The sequence below is a fragment of the Arachis ipaensis genome, chromosome B5 (assembly GCF_059453495.1).
Source record: "Arachis ipaensis isolate K30076 ecotype BB chromosome B5, ASM5945349v1, whole genome shotgun sequence".
Taxonomy (NCBI): Eukaryota; Viridiplantae; Streptophyta; class Magnoliopsida; order Fabales; family Fabaceae; genus Arachis; species Arachis ipaensis.
Genome location: NC_142440.1, coordinates 144,811,373 through 144,829,241, shown reverse-complemented (window position 1 = coordinate 144,829,241; position 17,869 = coordinate 144,811,373). Strand labels below are relative to the sequence as shown.

Genomic DNA, 17,869 nt, shown 5'->3' with positions numbered 1-17,869 from the left:
GCTTAACCAACAGTCAGTCACTCATATAACTTAGTTAATTAGCTCCTCTGGGTTATGTACATGTATATATATACATACAATCTGTAACTAATTAATGAATGAGATTATCCATTTTCTCTCTGCATTCACGTGTTCTAATTTGGTATCAGAGTAAATTCTCTTCATGATTCTGCTACACTTTCTTTCTCATTGTGATTTTCTGGAAAAAAATTTCGATTTTCTCGCCTCAATTTTTCTTCTTCTTCCTTTCTTTTTCGAGCTGCTTGCTTCACCGATTCCGATCAAGATGTCCACCATCTCTGAATCGAATCCTTCTTATGGCAACTCGAACTCTTTGGCACAGTCTTTGCCGATTCCCGAGACTTATTCGCTTCAGTTCGGCAATCATCTAGGACTTGTGCTTGTTTCTTAGCTGCTCCAAGAAGACAATTATGCTTCGTGGTGCAGATCGATGCGTCTTGCGTTGAGTGACAAATGCAAGATTGGCTTCATTGATGGTTCTTTGCAGAAACCAGATCCAACTATTCATCTAGTGCTTGTAGAATCTTGGCAATGCACCAACGACATCGTCACGACGTCATTGCTAAACTCGATCTCCAAGGACATTGCTGCGAGCGTGATCTACGCAGGTTCAGCCGCTCTCCTTTGGCAGGACCTGGAGACTCGTTTCTCTCAGAGCAATGCCTCTTTGAGCTAAAATGATCTCTCATGTCACTGACCCAAGGCGCTCTCTCTGTTTCACAATACTTCACAAAGTTGAAGATCTTTTGGGAAGAACTCAATACCTTCAAGCCTTTGGTCTCGTGCTCCTGTGGTGTGTCAAATCAATTCAAACCTACCTCAATCAAGAATATGTCATGCTGTTCCTCATGGGATCAATGAAAATTTGGTAAACGTTAGAAGTCAAATCCTGTTATCAGACCCCCTCCCTTCATATGAATTTTTTTTTTCTCTAGTCTTGCAAGAAGAGAAACAACGGGCACTCACTTCTCCTCAACCTTGCCAACACATGGCATTTGCAGTCAAGAAATTTCCGAAGTTCTATATGTATCAAAATTTGAAGCAAAAGGGTAAGAAAGATCGTCCAACTTGTTCTCATTGTGGACTCATGGGACACACTAGAGACAAGTGTTATCGTCTTCATGGCTATCCACCAGGCTATCTACAAAACAAGACTCCCAAGCCTCAAGTGCATCATGTGGCTCAAGTGAATCATGCTCAAGAAGTGCAAGATTTATCACCCACCTCTACCTTCTCTCTCACGATAGCTCAATACAACCAATTGATGGCTCTTCTTCAAGCAAAACAAGCTGTTCAAGACATTGAACCTGAGATATGTGCAGTGAAGTGTTCTCTTCTTGTCACATGAACCAAAAGGAAATTCTAAGTTCCTGGATTATTGATTCAGGTTCTACCACCCATATCACCAACTTCTTTAGTTCTCTAGTTGACCCAAAATCATTATCTAACCACTTTGTTGCTTTACCTGATCATACCAAAATTTGTGCGTTAGCCATTGGTAATATTGTTCTCAACCCCTGTTTAACACTTGTTAATGTCATATTCATTCCATCCTTTAGAATCAATTTGATTTCGGTTAGTTCTCTTCTAAAATTGTCAAATTGTAGTGTCTATTTTTCTGACTTATCATTTGTGATACAGGACAAGAACTCCAATCAGGTGGTTGGCGAAGATGATGAAGTTGATGATCTGTTTGTTCTGCAATCACCATCCTTAATGCATGCTCCCTCTCATGATGTTGATAACTGTCATTTAGTTTCTTCTATTAGTAGCTCTACTTAGCATGCAACATTAGGTCATACGTCTGAAAAGTCTTCAATAGGTTGTATTCTATTTTGTCTTCAACACCCTTAAAATTCAAACACTCCAATTGTGATGTGTGTCCATTAGCTAAACTTAGGTGTTTATCCTTTCAATCAAATAATAACTTTTGTTCTACCATTTTTTGTTTGGTTCATTATGACATTTGGGGGCTTTATCGTGTCCCTACATATAATAATATGAGATTTTTTCTTATTGTTGTGGATGACCACTCTAGATTCACATGGACCTTCTTGTTGAAACATAAATCTGATGCTGCTAATTCTCTTATCAATTTTTTCAATATGGTTGAAACTCAATTTAAGACCAGGGTGAAGCAAATGCGATCGGACAATGTAGAGACGCTGGAAGGATTGGGGTGGCTCAATGGTGGCGAAAGAAAAGGGTAAAGCAGAAGTAGGTTGCAGGGAAGTTGGAAAAGGTGATGAGGTGGCATAATGGATGGTGGTCCTTAGGAGTGGTCTCATGGGATGTTGGGTGGAGTTTTGGGGCGTAGGGTTAAATTGGCAGGAGTTTAAATTGCATTGGGGTTTGATAAATGCAAGGGTTAGTTAGAATTGAGGAGGATGATGATAAAAGAAAGGATGTGAAAAGCTCTGCAACCAAGTAAAATACCTAACCAAGTCTAACCAAACTGTTATAAGGATTTTATGTTGCTATTGCATCATCATCTTCTTCTTCTTCTCCTTTTATGTTGCTACTGCTTCTTCTTCTTTTTCTCCTTCTTTTTCCTTATCTTTCTCTTTCATTATCGTCGTTGCCATCACCACCACCACCACCACTACCACCTCCTCCTCCTCCTCATCCTCCTTTTTTTCATTTAAATTTCTTCTTCTCCTTATTTTTCCTCCTCCTCCTCCTCCTCATCCTCCTCCTCCTCCTCCATCTTCAACATCATCGTCATTATAATCATAGTTATTGTTATTGTCATCATCGTCGTCTTCTACTTCTCCTTCTTTTTCTCCATATTTCTCGTTCATTATTGGCGTCGTCATTACTATCATGTTACTATCTCCATCTCCTCCTCTTCCCTCTTTTCTCATTTGAATTTCTTTGATCTCCTCCTCCTCCTTTCTTTTACTCCATCATCATTATCATCATCATCATCATCATCGTCTTCTTCTTATATGTATAACAGTTCAAATTAAGAATGCACCAAAATTCTTTAATGATGGCGACACACAAACAAACTCAGTTCAAAACAAGTTCAGACTAAAAGTGCACCTTATTTCAATCCAGAATGCACCAAAATTAAATCCAGAATGCACTAAAATTACTGACGATACATGAATAAACTCGGTTCAAAACAGGCATAGACCAAGTACACCTTATTTAAATCCAAAATGCACTGAAATTACTTAATGATGACATCACACAAACGAACTCAATTCAAAACAAGCACAAACCAAAATACACCATATTTAAATCCAGAATGCACCTAAATTACTTAATGATAACTCAAAACTCCTTTTCGTCCTCCTCCTCCTCCTCCTCCTTCATTATCATCATCTTCTTTTTTTATTCATCTTTTCCTTCTTATTTTACCTTCTCATAATTCTTTTTGTTTTACTCTCTTAACAAGAATAAAAATAAGAAAAAATCAAATAAAGAAGAAGAAAAAATGTATAATGCTACAAAATCACTAGGAAGAGGAGGAACCTACATTCATTTAACTAAATAAAATTGTAATATATTACAAATATGTTCATCCAAGTCTAATATGAGAAGCAATGCTTCTAAAAGAATAAATAAGAGTAACAGAAAAAAGAAAGAAAAAGAATAAAGAAGAAAAAGAAAAATGTAGCATTAAAGAAGACATTTTTGTGTTTTTGCAGTAAAATTTCGATGTTAAAATTAAAAAATTTATATATTATTGTTAAGAAATTTAGGTTTTATTTATTCTAATAAATTCTGCATAAATAAATTACAATGGGGAGAAAACAACGATAGGGAGAAAACACCCAAAGAAGAAAAAGAAACGCGAAGAAGAAGAAGGATATGAACGTTCACGTTAGTGGGTGGGAGTTTGAGTGTGTATTCATGTTTTCACTAGGGCTGGCAATTCATACCCTACCCACGGATACCCAACCCGGTCCAACCCGTTCGGGTAGGGTAGGCTATCCGACCCGCTACGGGTAGGTAGGGTACGGTCTGGGTATGCCTGCGGGTAGGGTAGAGTACGGGTTTAGGGTATACCCTACCCTACCCTACCCGCACCTCATATATAACACATATTTTATAAAAATTAGGTATATAGTGAAAGAAGTGAGAGTTGAACCTATAATCTCCCTTATGTAATGATTTACAATAAGTGAACAACTACTAAAGCTAGTTAGTTAATTTAGTAATTTAGAGCATTAGTTTTTTATTTTTTATGTTATTAATATGTATAAAATTTGAAATGATTGAATTTTATATTTACTTTGAAAAAATTTAATATTTCTGCGAGTAGGGTAGGGTAGGGTAGGGTTTATAATTTTAAGGTGCGGATAGGGTTAGGGTTGAGAGATTCTCAACCCGCAGATAAGATAGGATAGAATTTCAATAAAATTTTCAACCCGCGGGTAGGGTTAGGGTAGGGTCCAAACCCTACTCTACCCTACCCATTGCCAGCCCTAGTTCTCACTAATGAAACTGATTTTTGTTAGATTTAAACTAAGTTAAACTTAGTTATCAGAAAAATTTGAATATATAACTGATAAAAGATAAAAATAAAAATAAAAAAGAATTAACTATCTGTTGACGGTAAAAAATTTAACAATAAAAAATAAAATTAAAATTTATTTAAAAGTTAGAGATATAAATAAATTAAATTAAATATTTAGAACAATTTAAAAAAATTTAAAAAATGTTACGGGCAAAAAAACACCTGAGAGAGGGAGCGCGCTAGAATATATTGAAGTACTACTACAATACTACTATATGATTTTTTCCATTATGAGGATTTATTGTATTCTAGCAAGAGAACAAAATATTCTGTGTTATGCTGATACCTTTTTATGACATTCAGTTTTCAATTATAAATATGCCTGTCCAAACTAAGAAGTAGCACATATTTTAATGTAGATTTTGTAGTGTAATGTGGACCAAACTAAGACCAGAAAGATGCGACAAACATTTGAACTTTGAAGTCCTGCTATAACGTTACGAAGAAATTGCTTGAAAGTTTCACTTCAGTTTCTCATGCCAATAAAGTGCCTTTAATTAATTGCATACCCTTATTGCCACGCTTTGTTGCATTATCATCCTTCTCCTATTTCTACGAAATTCATTCACTCTCTCACAGTCTAATTATTAATTTGAGGGACCAAAAATCTCAAGGCGAAGTAATAAAATGGAAAACTTTTAATTATTTCAATAACAACGGCGGTTGAATGATTTTAGCCGTTAATTTAAATAATATATATTATACATTTTTTTATAATTTAAATTAACTACTAAAACTGTTTGAAATATCAGTATTTTTAGAATACTTGAAATTTTTCCAGTAAAGTTAACCATAATAAGGACGTGTATGTGAATATCATCTACACCGCGTAATAATTATTCTCAAGTCTAACTACGGACTTTTGAATTTGAATTATATTGCAACATTTTTGTTGTTTAGTCAAATAAAATTGAATAACTAAATTACATAGCACAGCTGTTGTTAATGTAACTTTAATTTGTTCCTCTTTAATGGCCGGCAGCAGCATGTCATGTGCCATGTGGATTTGTTTTTTTTTTTTTTTTGGTGACTTCCATGTGGATTTGTTTGAGATGTGTCCAAATGTGGTATAGTGCAAGATATTTGTTTTTTTTTTTTATCACTTATTAGTTTGTGAATTAAAATGTTGGTTTAATTATTCTCTTAATTTTTATAGTTTTATCAAATTATTAATTTAGTTTTTATAATTTAAAAATTTATAATTAGATTTTTATATTAGATAAAAGTTATAACTAAATTTTTTAGTTGTTATTTTCAATAAATTAATAATATTAAAATGTTTATTTTTAAAAAATTTCATAATTTATTTTATATCAAACACTAAAACGAATATTCTAAAAAATATTTTATAATTTTAATGAAAAATAATTTGAAATACTTAAATATTTTTTTATCCAATATAAAAACTCCATTATAATTTTTAAAACTATAAAGATTTAATTAAAAATTTGATAAAATTATAAGGATCAACATAATAATTAATTAAGGATATATTTTTTTAGATGATTTTGGATTTTCTAAAAATTATTTTAACTCTAAATTTCGATTAAAATCATCTAAAAAATTTTAATTAGTGAATTAAAATGAATCCATGAATCTTTTTATGTAGATGATAATAATCAAAATGTTATTTATTTTATACGGCATTTGAACTCAAAATTTCCATACTTCATCTATAATATTCTATAATAGCATGTAATTGTTTTCACTTATAGAAATTGATGATATGAAAACTATCTTGTAAAAATGAAAAAGAAAAGTTTTCATTTGTGAAATGGTGAGATAGATTTAGAGATGACACACACTGCCACATGCAAATAGGAAACATCTACCAAACTTCATTCAGGTTATTGTCTAAAAGTATAATTGGACCATGACAATTGACTATTTCTTTCAAAATTTAAGTTAGATAAAAAAAAATACGTAAAAGTTATATTTTTAATATTTTTTATTTAAAAGTTTGTTTTTGAGTTTGCATAAATTTTGATAGTTTATTTTTTTTGTTTATTTATTTATACTGGATTTTTTTGGGATTCAATAAAAAATCAAATTTTAATTTTTCGATCATGAAAATATTTAAAAAAAATTAAATTGATATAAAAATATACATAAATAATTATATTTCCAATACCAACTAATTAAAATTGCAGCAGAATATAATGCACTATAGCTTTTGTTTACAACTTTATGCATTCAATAATGCAATATATTAAGTCTTTAATGTAACAGTATCGATCATCCTTGAATACCTACTTCAGTTACGGAGTATAGAAAATTAAAATCATGTGCATTACATGAGAATCGAAAAATAGTGGCAGGTAAAATGACATACCAGCAGTTCTGCAGTTTTATAATTGTTGTAGTTTAGCCTTTTAGGACGTGATTATTTGATTTTGTGGTGATTTTTACGAACTGCTGGCATAACCACCACAAAAATAATATATAACGTTGGTTGATTTAAACTGTTGCTATTTTTTTTACTAGTTTTTTAAAAAAATTACGGCGATTTTAGTAGGTGCTTTTTAAAAGAATGCGGCGGACTACACATGAAATTTTTAAAAAATAATTGTTGGACTATAATATATTGTACCATTTTTTCTTTACCATAACTTATTTTTTTTATTTCATAATTGATTAAACTTAAGATACATGTATAAAAGAGGACTAAATAGATAAAACCATAATTTTGTATGATTGAAAAAAAATTAATTGATAACACCAATAGAAGAAAATAATTTAGTTGTAATAAACAAAAAACAGAGAACACAATAGTACAATATATAGTAGCACTAGTCAATTTTTTACACATGGTCATAATACATAGCAAACATAGGTCAACTCATACCTCTTCCTCGTACTTCTCAATATCTAGATATAAAGCAGCAATAAGGGCATTATACTTCGAATCATTTCTCAAAGAACGGCGTGGCACAATGTGTTCGACAAACAGAACATTCATTGTTCTTGAAATAATATATGAACGATGACTCTGCATACAGAGATTATATCCTGAAATAATACACTTAAACAAAGAATAAATTCTCAAATCTCTACTCTAATTTATTTTTCAAACAAAACACTCCTTGAACCTTCAAAACATTTTGTCTCTATAAACATTTAAGCTCATAAATGCCTTGCAAGAGTTTTAACGGGTGTATTAAAAGACTTTATTTGTCTTGTACGCAATTACCATGGAGCCCCATACGGAGCCGCCCATATGTCACCTTTAGGATCCATTTCTCCCTCACAGTTTTTGCATAAATATACTTGGAATTTTGTAAGAGGAACATAAAACTATACTTTTAAGAGATTTACTTCTGGAATAAAGGTACTCAGAAATGTTTCTTTATGATTGCAGAATCATTATTTCATACTATAATAAGCTCAGAAAACAAAAAAATTTGCCTTTTAAAGAATAACTTTGCACGACAAGTCAAGGATAACACAGTGTGATTTAATAAGAAACAGAAAATTTATTGTTACCTTCCGTTTCTCATCTAAGCCTTTAAACCAATTTTGATCTTCTACATCCTTTATTGACAAAATTATAGCTTTTTTTAATGACAAATTTAAGCCATAAATCACCAATCCCAACAATATCTGCGGCCAAAACAGAGGCAGGCCTGAGATTTTCTTTCGTAAAAAGAATTGATAGCTCAGAAAAGATACCATCAAATCTGGCATGATACTTCACATTAAAATTTAATCTCTTTCCTTGAGAATTTATGAAGTCCTATGAATGAAGTTTAAAAAAATGACACTACAGAGTAAGCTATTGACATCTAGTATAAAGGTTTTTAACAACTATGAATTATTTGAAATGAAATTAAAGAACAAAAGAAAACTTCATCACGAACTAGTACATTCTCAACAGTCAAAAGATGAATTGTAAATTGAGGGTAAAGCAGAGAATATTATTATTCATAGTAAAGTAGAGAATATTATTATTCATTCTCATTTTGTACAGTTTTACAACAATTGTATCTATGCTTAGTTATACACATGAGGACTACCAATGCAGTTAATTCAGCCCTAGCAGATTTAGGGCAAAATTTATAGCAGCAAAAATTGGAACAAAATTAAATTGAGACAAAAAGAAAAGGGTAAAGAACGAACCAGAGAGAACAGAGAGGGAGCGATCGAGCAGCGCACAATAGGACAAGGGGGAGGATGCCGACGACGACACCAGGACGAACGAATGGGAAGGACGCCGACGGCAACACGGACGTGTACGACGGAGTGAGAAGACTTGGACGACCCCTTCCACTTTCCTCTCGTGCGCGGGAGCTACACGGCGGAGGGAGCAGATCAATGATAGGGAAGTACGATGACACGGACGTAGTGGTTGAAACTGACGGAGAAAAGAGTCACGGCAGTTGGGTATCTCAGAGATGGTGATTGACGCCTTTGCTCCCCTAGGGTGTTCACACGAAAATATGAAGAATGGTGTCGTTTATCTTTTTGCCGAAAATTTTAATAAATTCCTCCAAAATGTTATTTATGGTAGTTGGACACCAAACTGTCACTATTTTCATCCGTTTTCAACGAAACATGTGTTTATTACTAGAACTGCTGCTATTCTATCAATTGGCAGTGGTTTAAGAAACTACTAATAATTTTTCGCCATAATTTATCATTTATTTTGTAGTGGTGGTTGAGAGTGGAGACAATATATGAGTGAATGATAAACTTGTTTGTCTTGTAAACTTTTAGTGTGTGTGACTAAATGGATCGATATATATGTGTGTATGACAAAAAAAAAAAAGAATATTACTATATTATTTATTAATTTATTTAACATTACATGAAATATTAGTCCATACTAATAAATAATAGCATAGCAATTTGAGTATGATTATATAATATTTTATTATTTTATATATATCTTGATGCATGTAGGATATATATGTAGTCGTGGTTCATTTTCTTTTTCTTTTGGTATATCGTGTGTCCTCGTGCGAGTGGGTACCAAATAAAACATTACAAAGTCGGATTAACTATTAAAAAATTTTTAAATTTCTAAACGTTATTTAAGCTATTAAGTTAAAATGGTTTAAATCAAACAAATATTCCTACATTACAACACACGCAGAGGTTTGTGGCGATAATTTGGCAGCGGTTCCCAAACCGGTGTAAAATAGGAGAATTAGAGTGGTTCAGCATGAGATTTTAAGTGTGCAATTAGACAATTTTTAATTTAAAAAGTTAACCCCAACTCATTTTTTCTCTCTTTGATTGAAACATGGTGAATAATTTTCAATGATTTTCTGCTTTTTCCTTGCGTTCAAAATCGCACCTTTTTCATCTTATGGAATTTTGACGTTGTTCCATCTCCTTACTTTGTCATCTATGTGTATCCTTCTCTCACTACCAGTTCAGTCCACCTGCCCTCTATTTGCGAATTTTGCAAACAAATTTCCATTCAATCCGCCACACACCCACACACTATCCCTTTGATCGTTCTAATTGTGGCCTAAATGTCTGAAATTGAGAGAGAAAATGCATCTTCCGTTGCAAAATCTAATCCCCGCGCCCTAAAAGAGGACGGTTCATAACATATATATACTTTAGTCCATTCAATAATCATTATAATTATATATACAAGTCCGCAGTTAACGATAATTATTTAGTTGTTTTAAATAATAATAAAAATAAAATTGATTACATAATAATAAATATAAATTTTATACTATTATTATTAATAAAATAAATATCATTAATTTATATGCATAATTATAATTATTACTAATAGATATTTTAGTTAAATAGATCAAAGGATAAGTTATTTAATCTTATAAAAAAAAATTTATATTTTATGAATAAAGAAAAAGAAAAAGATTGTTTAGATATTTCACATACAGAAGAAGAAAATGTCATTTTCTGTTTGGTTAATTTTGTTGCCATACGAGTCATACAAGAAGTAATTACAAGTGAGTTTCTTGTTTTTTCTTTGAAAACTCTGGTGAATTTGAGGATTACACACAATCTCCGGCACGCTATATCCGATCCTTCCTAGGAACATGCATGTAGTTTGACCAAAGTTCTATAACAAAGAAAATTAGTTATTGTACAAAAGCTACCACTATATCATATTATTAAGATGTGATTATCTATTGAAATTCTTGGAATCAGACTACGCTGACGAAATAGTTAAAGAAATGTTTTATTCCATATCACAGTAAGAGAGATCAATAATTTGTTCCTTGTCATATCATAATAAATCATACCCACCAAATAATATGAGAATTGAAATCAGCTTGGGTTATCTAGCTAACTAGATAGTCATGCATTATTGTTGCCACTAAGAAAATCTAATTTCCTTGAATTGTAATTTAATTGCTTTATTTATGGTGAATGCTACTTTTTGTTCTTTTATGCCATTCCATACGTAGAGGAGTTCCAGAGTTTCTGGGTCCTACTTGCATTGGCAGTTAGCTCTCCCTATATATCGCAATAAAAAATATTAAAAATCATCTAAATTTATTATTTTTATTATTATTTAATTATTAATTTAATTTTTAAGTTAATAATTTAATAATATATTTATTTTATATTTTTAAATATTAATAATTAAATAATAATAAAAAATAATAAATTTTAATGATCTTAAATATTTCTCCATTGGTACATAAAAATACTGCTTAATTAGTTCTAAAAGAATTGTATTATCTCACAAAAACAATGTATACATACAATAGTACAAATAAATTTACAATATTAGCAATACATATATATAATAATTGTAATAGTATTTACCATGAATGACCAAATATACAATAATAATAATAATAATAATAATAATAATAATAATAATAATAATAATAATAATAATAATAATAATAATAATAATAATATAAAACCTTATCCGTCCTATCAAGTGAGATTTGTTATATAAATCATAGCATGTTATATCTTAAAAAATAAATTTATTTAATAATTAATTTAAATTATTCATAATTAATATTAATATAAAAATAAAGTATTCTACATATGTACATCTTTTTTAGATACAGTTATCCTTAGAAATTAGAAGGGAATCTTTTACTATATTGGTTGAGAGTGATCTTAATTGTTTTTTTTTGTCCTCAACCAATTTTTAACACATTTTAAAATGAGAAATATTATTTATCCAATATTTTTCGTACATTTATCTTGTATTTAACATTATTCAATTTTTTTTTTCATTTTTTTACTAAAAATATTGATCCCTAATTTTTTTCATTAAATTTTAATATAAAACATAATTTTGTAGAGAGATTACTTTTCTTTTGATTGATATATTGAGGGAGTTGACTTTGGATGGGTGTTGACGTCAAAGTCGTTACATCATATGATACTCATCGCGCGCTGTTTCTTTTCATTTGCTCTATCTATCTATCATTCTATTTACTCGCTTCGCTATTATTTCCTTCACCGTTCCAAGAACCTTCCTTATATTATATGTTAGATTCTTATTATATTTATGAAATGTAATAATACTATAGTATATATATAACTTTGGGTATAAAAGCCAAGTCATACGGTTACCCCTCTTCTTGCAATTGCACTTGCTCCTTCAATTCCTTCCTTCATTCCTGAAAACCTCTCTTTGGTACTAAAACTCTTCAGAAAAGGAAAAGAAAAAATGGCGGCGAAAAGGTTTTTGGATGATTCTGATGATCGAGACCAAGATAAGCCAAACGACAAACGGTTTAGATCTAATAGACCTACTTTGGCTTCGTATGTATTATTACTACTTAATTAGCTTCTTTTCTTTTCTAATTTCTACCTAGGGTTATATAATTATTATTTATTTTCGTACTTACTAATTAGTTTTTGTCTAACTATATCTTATTTGACAGGGTAATAACCGAAGTTGTTACAATGAAAAACTTGCAAAACTTGTTTTCAGTAGCCTTGGAACCTGTGCTCAAGAGAGTGGTAAGAGTTTTGAACTAAACGAAAAATGATATTTTGTTTGTGTGTCTTTTTATATATTATCGATTATTTTTAATATTAAAAATAAAAGATGAACAAAAAATTATAAACAAAATCGTGCATATATATATATTTTTTAAAAATTATTTTACGTAAAATTGATAATTGAGAATCGTTTAGTTTAATTTGGCTAAATTTTTATCTAATAACTCTCAACTATCAATTATCAACCTCAATTAACTGCACCTAAATTTTCACATTTTTTTTAATTAACTCGCAAATTTGATAACCTAGATACTTAACTATTATTGCCAGGTGAGTGAAGAGGTTGATAGAGCGATGAGGCAATGGTGTTCTTGTTCTTCGTCGTCAAGGTCCTTAACAAGGACACCATCATTGAGAATCAAAGCATTTGACGATGATCAACCATCATCAACCTTGCAACTGGTCTTCAGCAAGAGGCTATCCCTTCCAATCTTCACCGGAAGCCGAATCCTCGACGTCGAAGGCAACCCTATAAGCATACTTCTGATGGACAAGAGCAGTGGCCAGATGGTTCCAACAAGCCTCCCACACCCAATCAAGCTGGAACTCCTCGTCCTCGACGGCGATTTCCCTCTTTCTGATAATGACAACTCTTCTTCATCTTCTTCGTCTTCTTGTGGTTGGAGTAGTGAAGAATTCAATAGCCGCATAGTGAAGGAGAGAACTGGCAAGAGACCTTTGCTTGCCGGAGAGTTGAACCTCACCATGAGGGATGGCATTGCACCAACTGGGGACATTGAGTTCACCGATAATAGTAGCTGGATTCGCAGCCGGAAGTTCCGGGTTGCCGTTAGGGTGGCTCCGGGGACTAACCACCATGCTCTTGCAATTCGAGAAGGCATTACTGAAGCTTTTGTTGTCAAGGATCACCGTGGAGAATGTAAGTTTTCTCAACTTCATATATTTATCATTTTACTATCAACAAATATTAGCCACGTTCATTTTTATTTTTCTTCTCTAATGCTAATTAAATTCTATCTGTCTTGATTATATGTTTTATAATATAATATATAAAAAAAATTATAAGTTAATTATTAAAAAAATTATAAAAACTATAACTTGAAGGGATTAAATTTGATTCTATATATCATAATGACTTATGGATCTCATTTTATGTTTTTATTAAAAAACATACTAAGAAACAATTTTAAATTTAATTAGTTAAATTTTCGGTATAATAAAAATTTGAAAGTGGATAACAAAGAAAAACGTTATAACTAAATTAAGCATATATACATTTGCAAGCTTATTGAGGGGTTTAAAATAAATAATAAAAAAAAATTATGTTTCCTGAGAATAGCAAATTTAGTTGGTGTTTAAGAACTATCATTATTATTATATTGTTCCATTAAATGATAGATGAGTGCATAAGTCCCTCTCAATCTCACATGGTAGATATTAATGTAGATATATGTGATCTTTTATCAGCATTGACCGTTGTTTCAACTTCATTTTTCAATATATATTTGTAGTTGATATATAACAACTATCGGTATAAATAATTAGCTGATAAATACAACTATGCTTTTGTTTAAATAATAGACATATTAGATAGGTTGTTGATAACTAATAATCAACATGGAAGTCTAGTTTTCTTAAAATATAAGTCTCTCGAGTCAATAGCTTTTGTTGTTACTCGAAGAAACGTTCTGGTGATTATTGATAACACAATATTAAAAATATTTAGATATTCTTAGACTTTTCAAATAAAACTAATATGGAGTCACCAAAAAAAAAAAAAAAAAAAAACTAATATGGAAGAAAAGTAGTAGTTATTGATTACTATTGTCTCCATGCAACAGAAAAATACAAAGTAAATTAATTTTGATGTTACATGCATGTGCCTAGTAATCCAACATATTTTCTGTATGCAGTTGAAGTTATATAAAATTTAGGGTATAGTAATTAAAGTCTATTAATAATTTGCTGGTTTGAAAGAGTACATACAAATTTAACTCGTGTTGGATTATATTACGAAAAATATAAAAAAGTTAATTTTTAGTTAGTTAATATTAGTTAATTTTAGTATTTAAGTTTATAATTTAGAATTTAATAATAAAGATTTATGATTTAATTTTAAAATTTAAAATTTAAAATAAATAACATAATTTTAAAAAGAGTAACTGTTATTAACCAAAAAAAATTGATTATCTAACCTTATCTTTGATTCCAAATTTATTATTGTCACACTTTATGCAGTAGTATTAAACACTTGCATTGGTAGTAGCCCAAGTTGCAAGGGTGCATCCTTTTCACCCTTTGTAGAAAGCTAGTGTGATAGCCATGATCCATCAATGATCATATTACATAATATAATGCATCTTTTTTACTTTTTCTTTTCTCTTTTGTTTGTACATTCTTTTATGGTGATTGTAAACTATGAAGTGGAAAGTGATGGTTGGTCAATATATTTATACAGCTAAGAACCATGTCCATGTCCATCATGAACATAGATGCTAAGGTCCCACCAATGCAACCACCTATGATGTGAAATTAAAATAACCCACATGATATTGATGCAACATATATAAACTCTGACCCAGTATAGAGTAACATTATATTTGTACATATATATACCTTCTAAAACACTTATAAATATACATCAAATTAAATTAGATATTAAAATATTTGACCACTTTTTTTTAACAAACATTTTAATGATGATAAATTAATAAGTTAGGTAGATACCTAATTATCAATACTTTTATGTTTCTGTATATTGTATTTTATGCAAATTCTACTCCTATTACTCGCCAACTTGTCATTTATGAATGAAATATACAAAGCCAAGCAAGTAGCTAGTGGTAATTTAATAATTGTTCTTGCATTGACTTGTTTTAGGGTTCACATTTTTAGCAAGGGGAGAACATTCTTTAATCTTATGTATAGCATTGACTATTAATGCTAGCTAAGTTGATAAATTTTAAAGTTGCACCTAAACATTTATTATTGTTCTTTATTAATTATTCAATATTCATGCGACTATATATGTGCTAAATACCATATTTCTTTTTCTTTGTTTTTATATATTTAATTTGAAGTGTATAAAAAACATCATCCACCAATGCTAAATGACGAAGTGTGGCGGCTAGAAAAGATTGGAAAAGATGGAGCTTTCCACAAAAAATTGAGCTCAGAAGGGATCAAAACTGTTCAAGACTTTCTCAAACTATCAGTTATTGATCCTCATAGGCTAAGAAAGGTACTTGAGTATTATATATAGCACCATACATCCTAATCTTAAATAGGCTATATTATTATGTGAAATAATAATTATATATTAATTAAACAAAAATAATAATTATTTAATTTTTGTTGTTTTACTTTTATGATATTTGGAAGTAGATTTTGGGCATTGGGATGTCAGATAAAATGTGGGAAGTGACAATCAAGCATGCAAAGACTTGTGAAATGGGAAGCAAGATCTACATCTACCGTGGCCCTCATTTCACTCTTTTTCTTAATCCAATTTGCCAATTAATTAAAGCTGATGTCAATGGCCACACATTTCCTACCAAAGAGCTTACCAATTTGAATAGGGTAAGCAACACATGAATGTTATATTTTTAACACGTTTTTTATGTTAGAGGATTTTTTTTTATAATTTTTGTAAATTTTGCATAATTTTTTTTTGTCATGATATCATGACATGAAATTACTTTTTTAAAAATTTAAAATAATAAAAAAATATATAAATAATTTTATCTCTAATAATTATTTTTATTATATTGTCTATAATTTCAGACTTATATAGAGAAGTTGGTGAGAGAAGCATACGCTAAATGGCAAAACTTGGAGGAATTTGATGGGGTTTTGAATGATAACATTGCTTTGTTAACCCAAGGTATGCAACATTAATTATAATTTCATACAAATGAATATGAACAGGCTAATTAAGTTAGTTAAAGATAAGATAGTAATTCCATTATTTAATTGAATTTTATATAATAAATAGGTGATGCAAATATGGAGCAATATCAAAATAATCATCCAGGTTCGGTGGTAACATATGATAGCAACGATTATTATGGTGACAAATCTACTGCCAGCTATGTACCAAGTAATAACAACAATGATAATAGTGCACTAATAATGGGGTCCATGGAGTGGTCCCTGAATAATAGTAACCCAGGATACACCACAGCATCATTCACCAATGGATTTCCCTATGGATTTTCATCAGGATCTCAATCGGACGGTGATATAACACCCACTTCAGGTTGTGTCATTGACGAGGCTCCAAGGAGACATATTTAGGAGTAACAAAAATTCCTACACACAATGTACAGTATATATGTATGTGTAGGCATGCTACTTACAATCATGTATAAGACACTTTGTAACACATGTTTGTAGGTAGGGTGCCCCTAAATACTGTGTCCAACAATAATATATAGAGTATAATATAAGATGACAATTTAGTCAACTAGTTGACTTTGCGTTGTAAATAGAGGCAAGGATTGGAAGAGTCAAATTAGGGTTATGTGCTATGCCCATTATTATTAGTTAAATTAGAGTTGCTTCTGTTATTATGCCATTAATGTTGATCATGGAATATGATATCTATTGTAACGTAACAGACTCCCTAATGTCTGATTTTTCTGGATTTAGTTTTTGGATGGATTGGTATGGTAATGTTAAATTCATTGTGAAGGGTCTAAGAATTAGATCAGTTACTGATGAATCGATCAAGAGACTAATTTAAAGGTTTAATGATTTAATTGTAGTTTAATCATAATTGAATCGGTTTATTAAATAAATATAAATTTGAAATTTAATATTTCTAATATATGTACTTTATACTAATAAAACTTAACATTCAACACAATTATCAATTTAAAATTGTATTTAAACCTAAAATACCCTTTAACCTAAAAAACCTAAATCCCTAATTTATTCACTCCTCACTTTCATTCTCAGTTGTTTTCTCCTCCTCGTATCTCTCTCTTTTTTTTTTTTTTTTTTTTTTCTTCTTCTTCTTCTTTCTTCCTCTTCTCCCATAACATAACTTTCTCTTTTTCACTATTTGTTTCATCCTGCTTTTTTTTCTATTTTCTTCCATGCTGCACCACCACCTGGGTTTGGCTCCGGCATTTCACCTCCTCTGTCGCCAAGCTCTGCAACACTAGAAACATTGCACGTGCTTAATTGTTTGAAGTAAGGAATTAATTACTTTAAGATAGTAAAATTTACATATGAGAATTATAAATTTAACCGTTATTAACCTCTCATTTTATCAATCATCCCACTGTAAAAGCTAAAAGATCTAAAATATTGTACAATCATTATTTCTCTTAATATATATATAACGCAAGATGCGAATTGAAAGAATAATAAAAAAATACAGAGCATGAATAG

The 17,869-nt window shown here is 30.5% G+C and overlaps 1 protein-coding gene across 1 annotated transcript; it reads left to right on the top strand.

Annotated features, from left to right (window-relative positions):
- Positions 1-12,051: 12,051 nt before the first annotated feature.
- LOC107644281 (protein SAR DEFICIENT 1) lies at positions 12,052-17,128 on the top strand. Its single transcript, XM_016348115.3, has 7 exons — positions 12,052-12,268; positions 12,391-12,469; positions 12,782-13,391; positions 15,553-15,713; positions 15,857-16,051; positions 16,256-16,355; positions 16,467-17,128. The coding sequence occupies exons 1-7, from the start codon at positions 12,174-12,176 to the stop codon at positions 16,766-16,768; spliced, it is 1,542 nt and encodes a 513-aa protein (XP_016203601.1). The 5' UTR covers positions 12,052-12,173; the 3' UTR covers positions 16,769-17,128.
- Positions 17,129-17,869: the final 741 nt, after the last annotated feature.

What these genes read in the sequence shown, in the direction of transcription:
- LOC107644281 (XM_016348115.3), top strand. Translation starts at nt 12,174, where the DNA reads ATGGCGGCGAAAAGGTTTTTGGATGATTCTGATGATCGAGACCAAGAT. An exon ending in AACCTGTGCTCAAGAGAGTG is followed by an intron (nt 12,470 to 12,781) that starts GTAAGAGTTTTG and finishes TATTATTGCCAG; the next exon opens with GTGAGTGAAGAGGTTGATAG. An exon ending in CAAGGATCACCGTGGAGAAT is followed by an intron (nt 13,392 to 15,552) that starts GTAAGTTTTCTC and finishes TTTAATTTGAAG; the next exon opens with TGTATAAAAAACATCATCCA.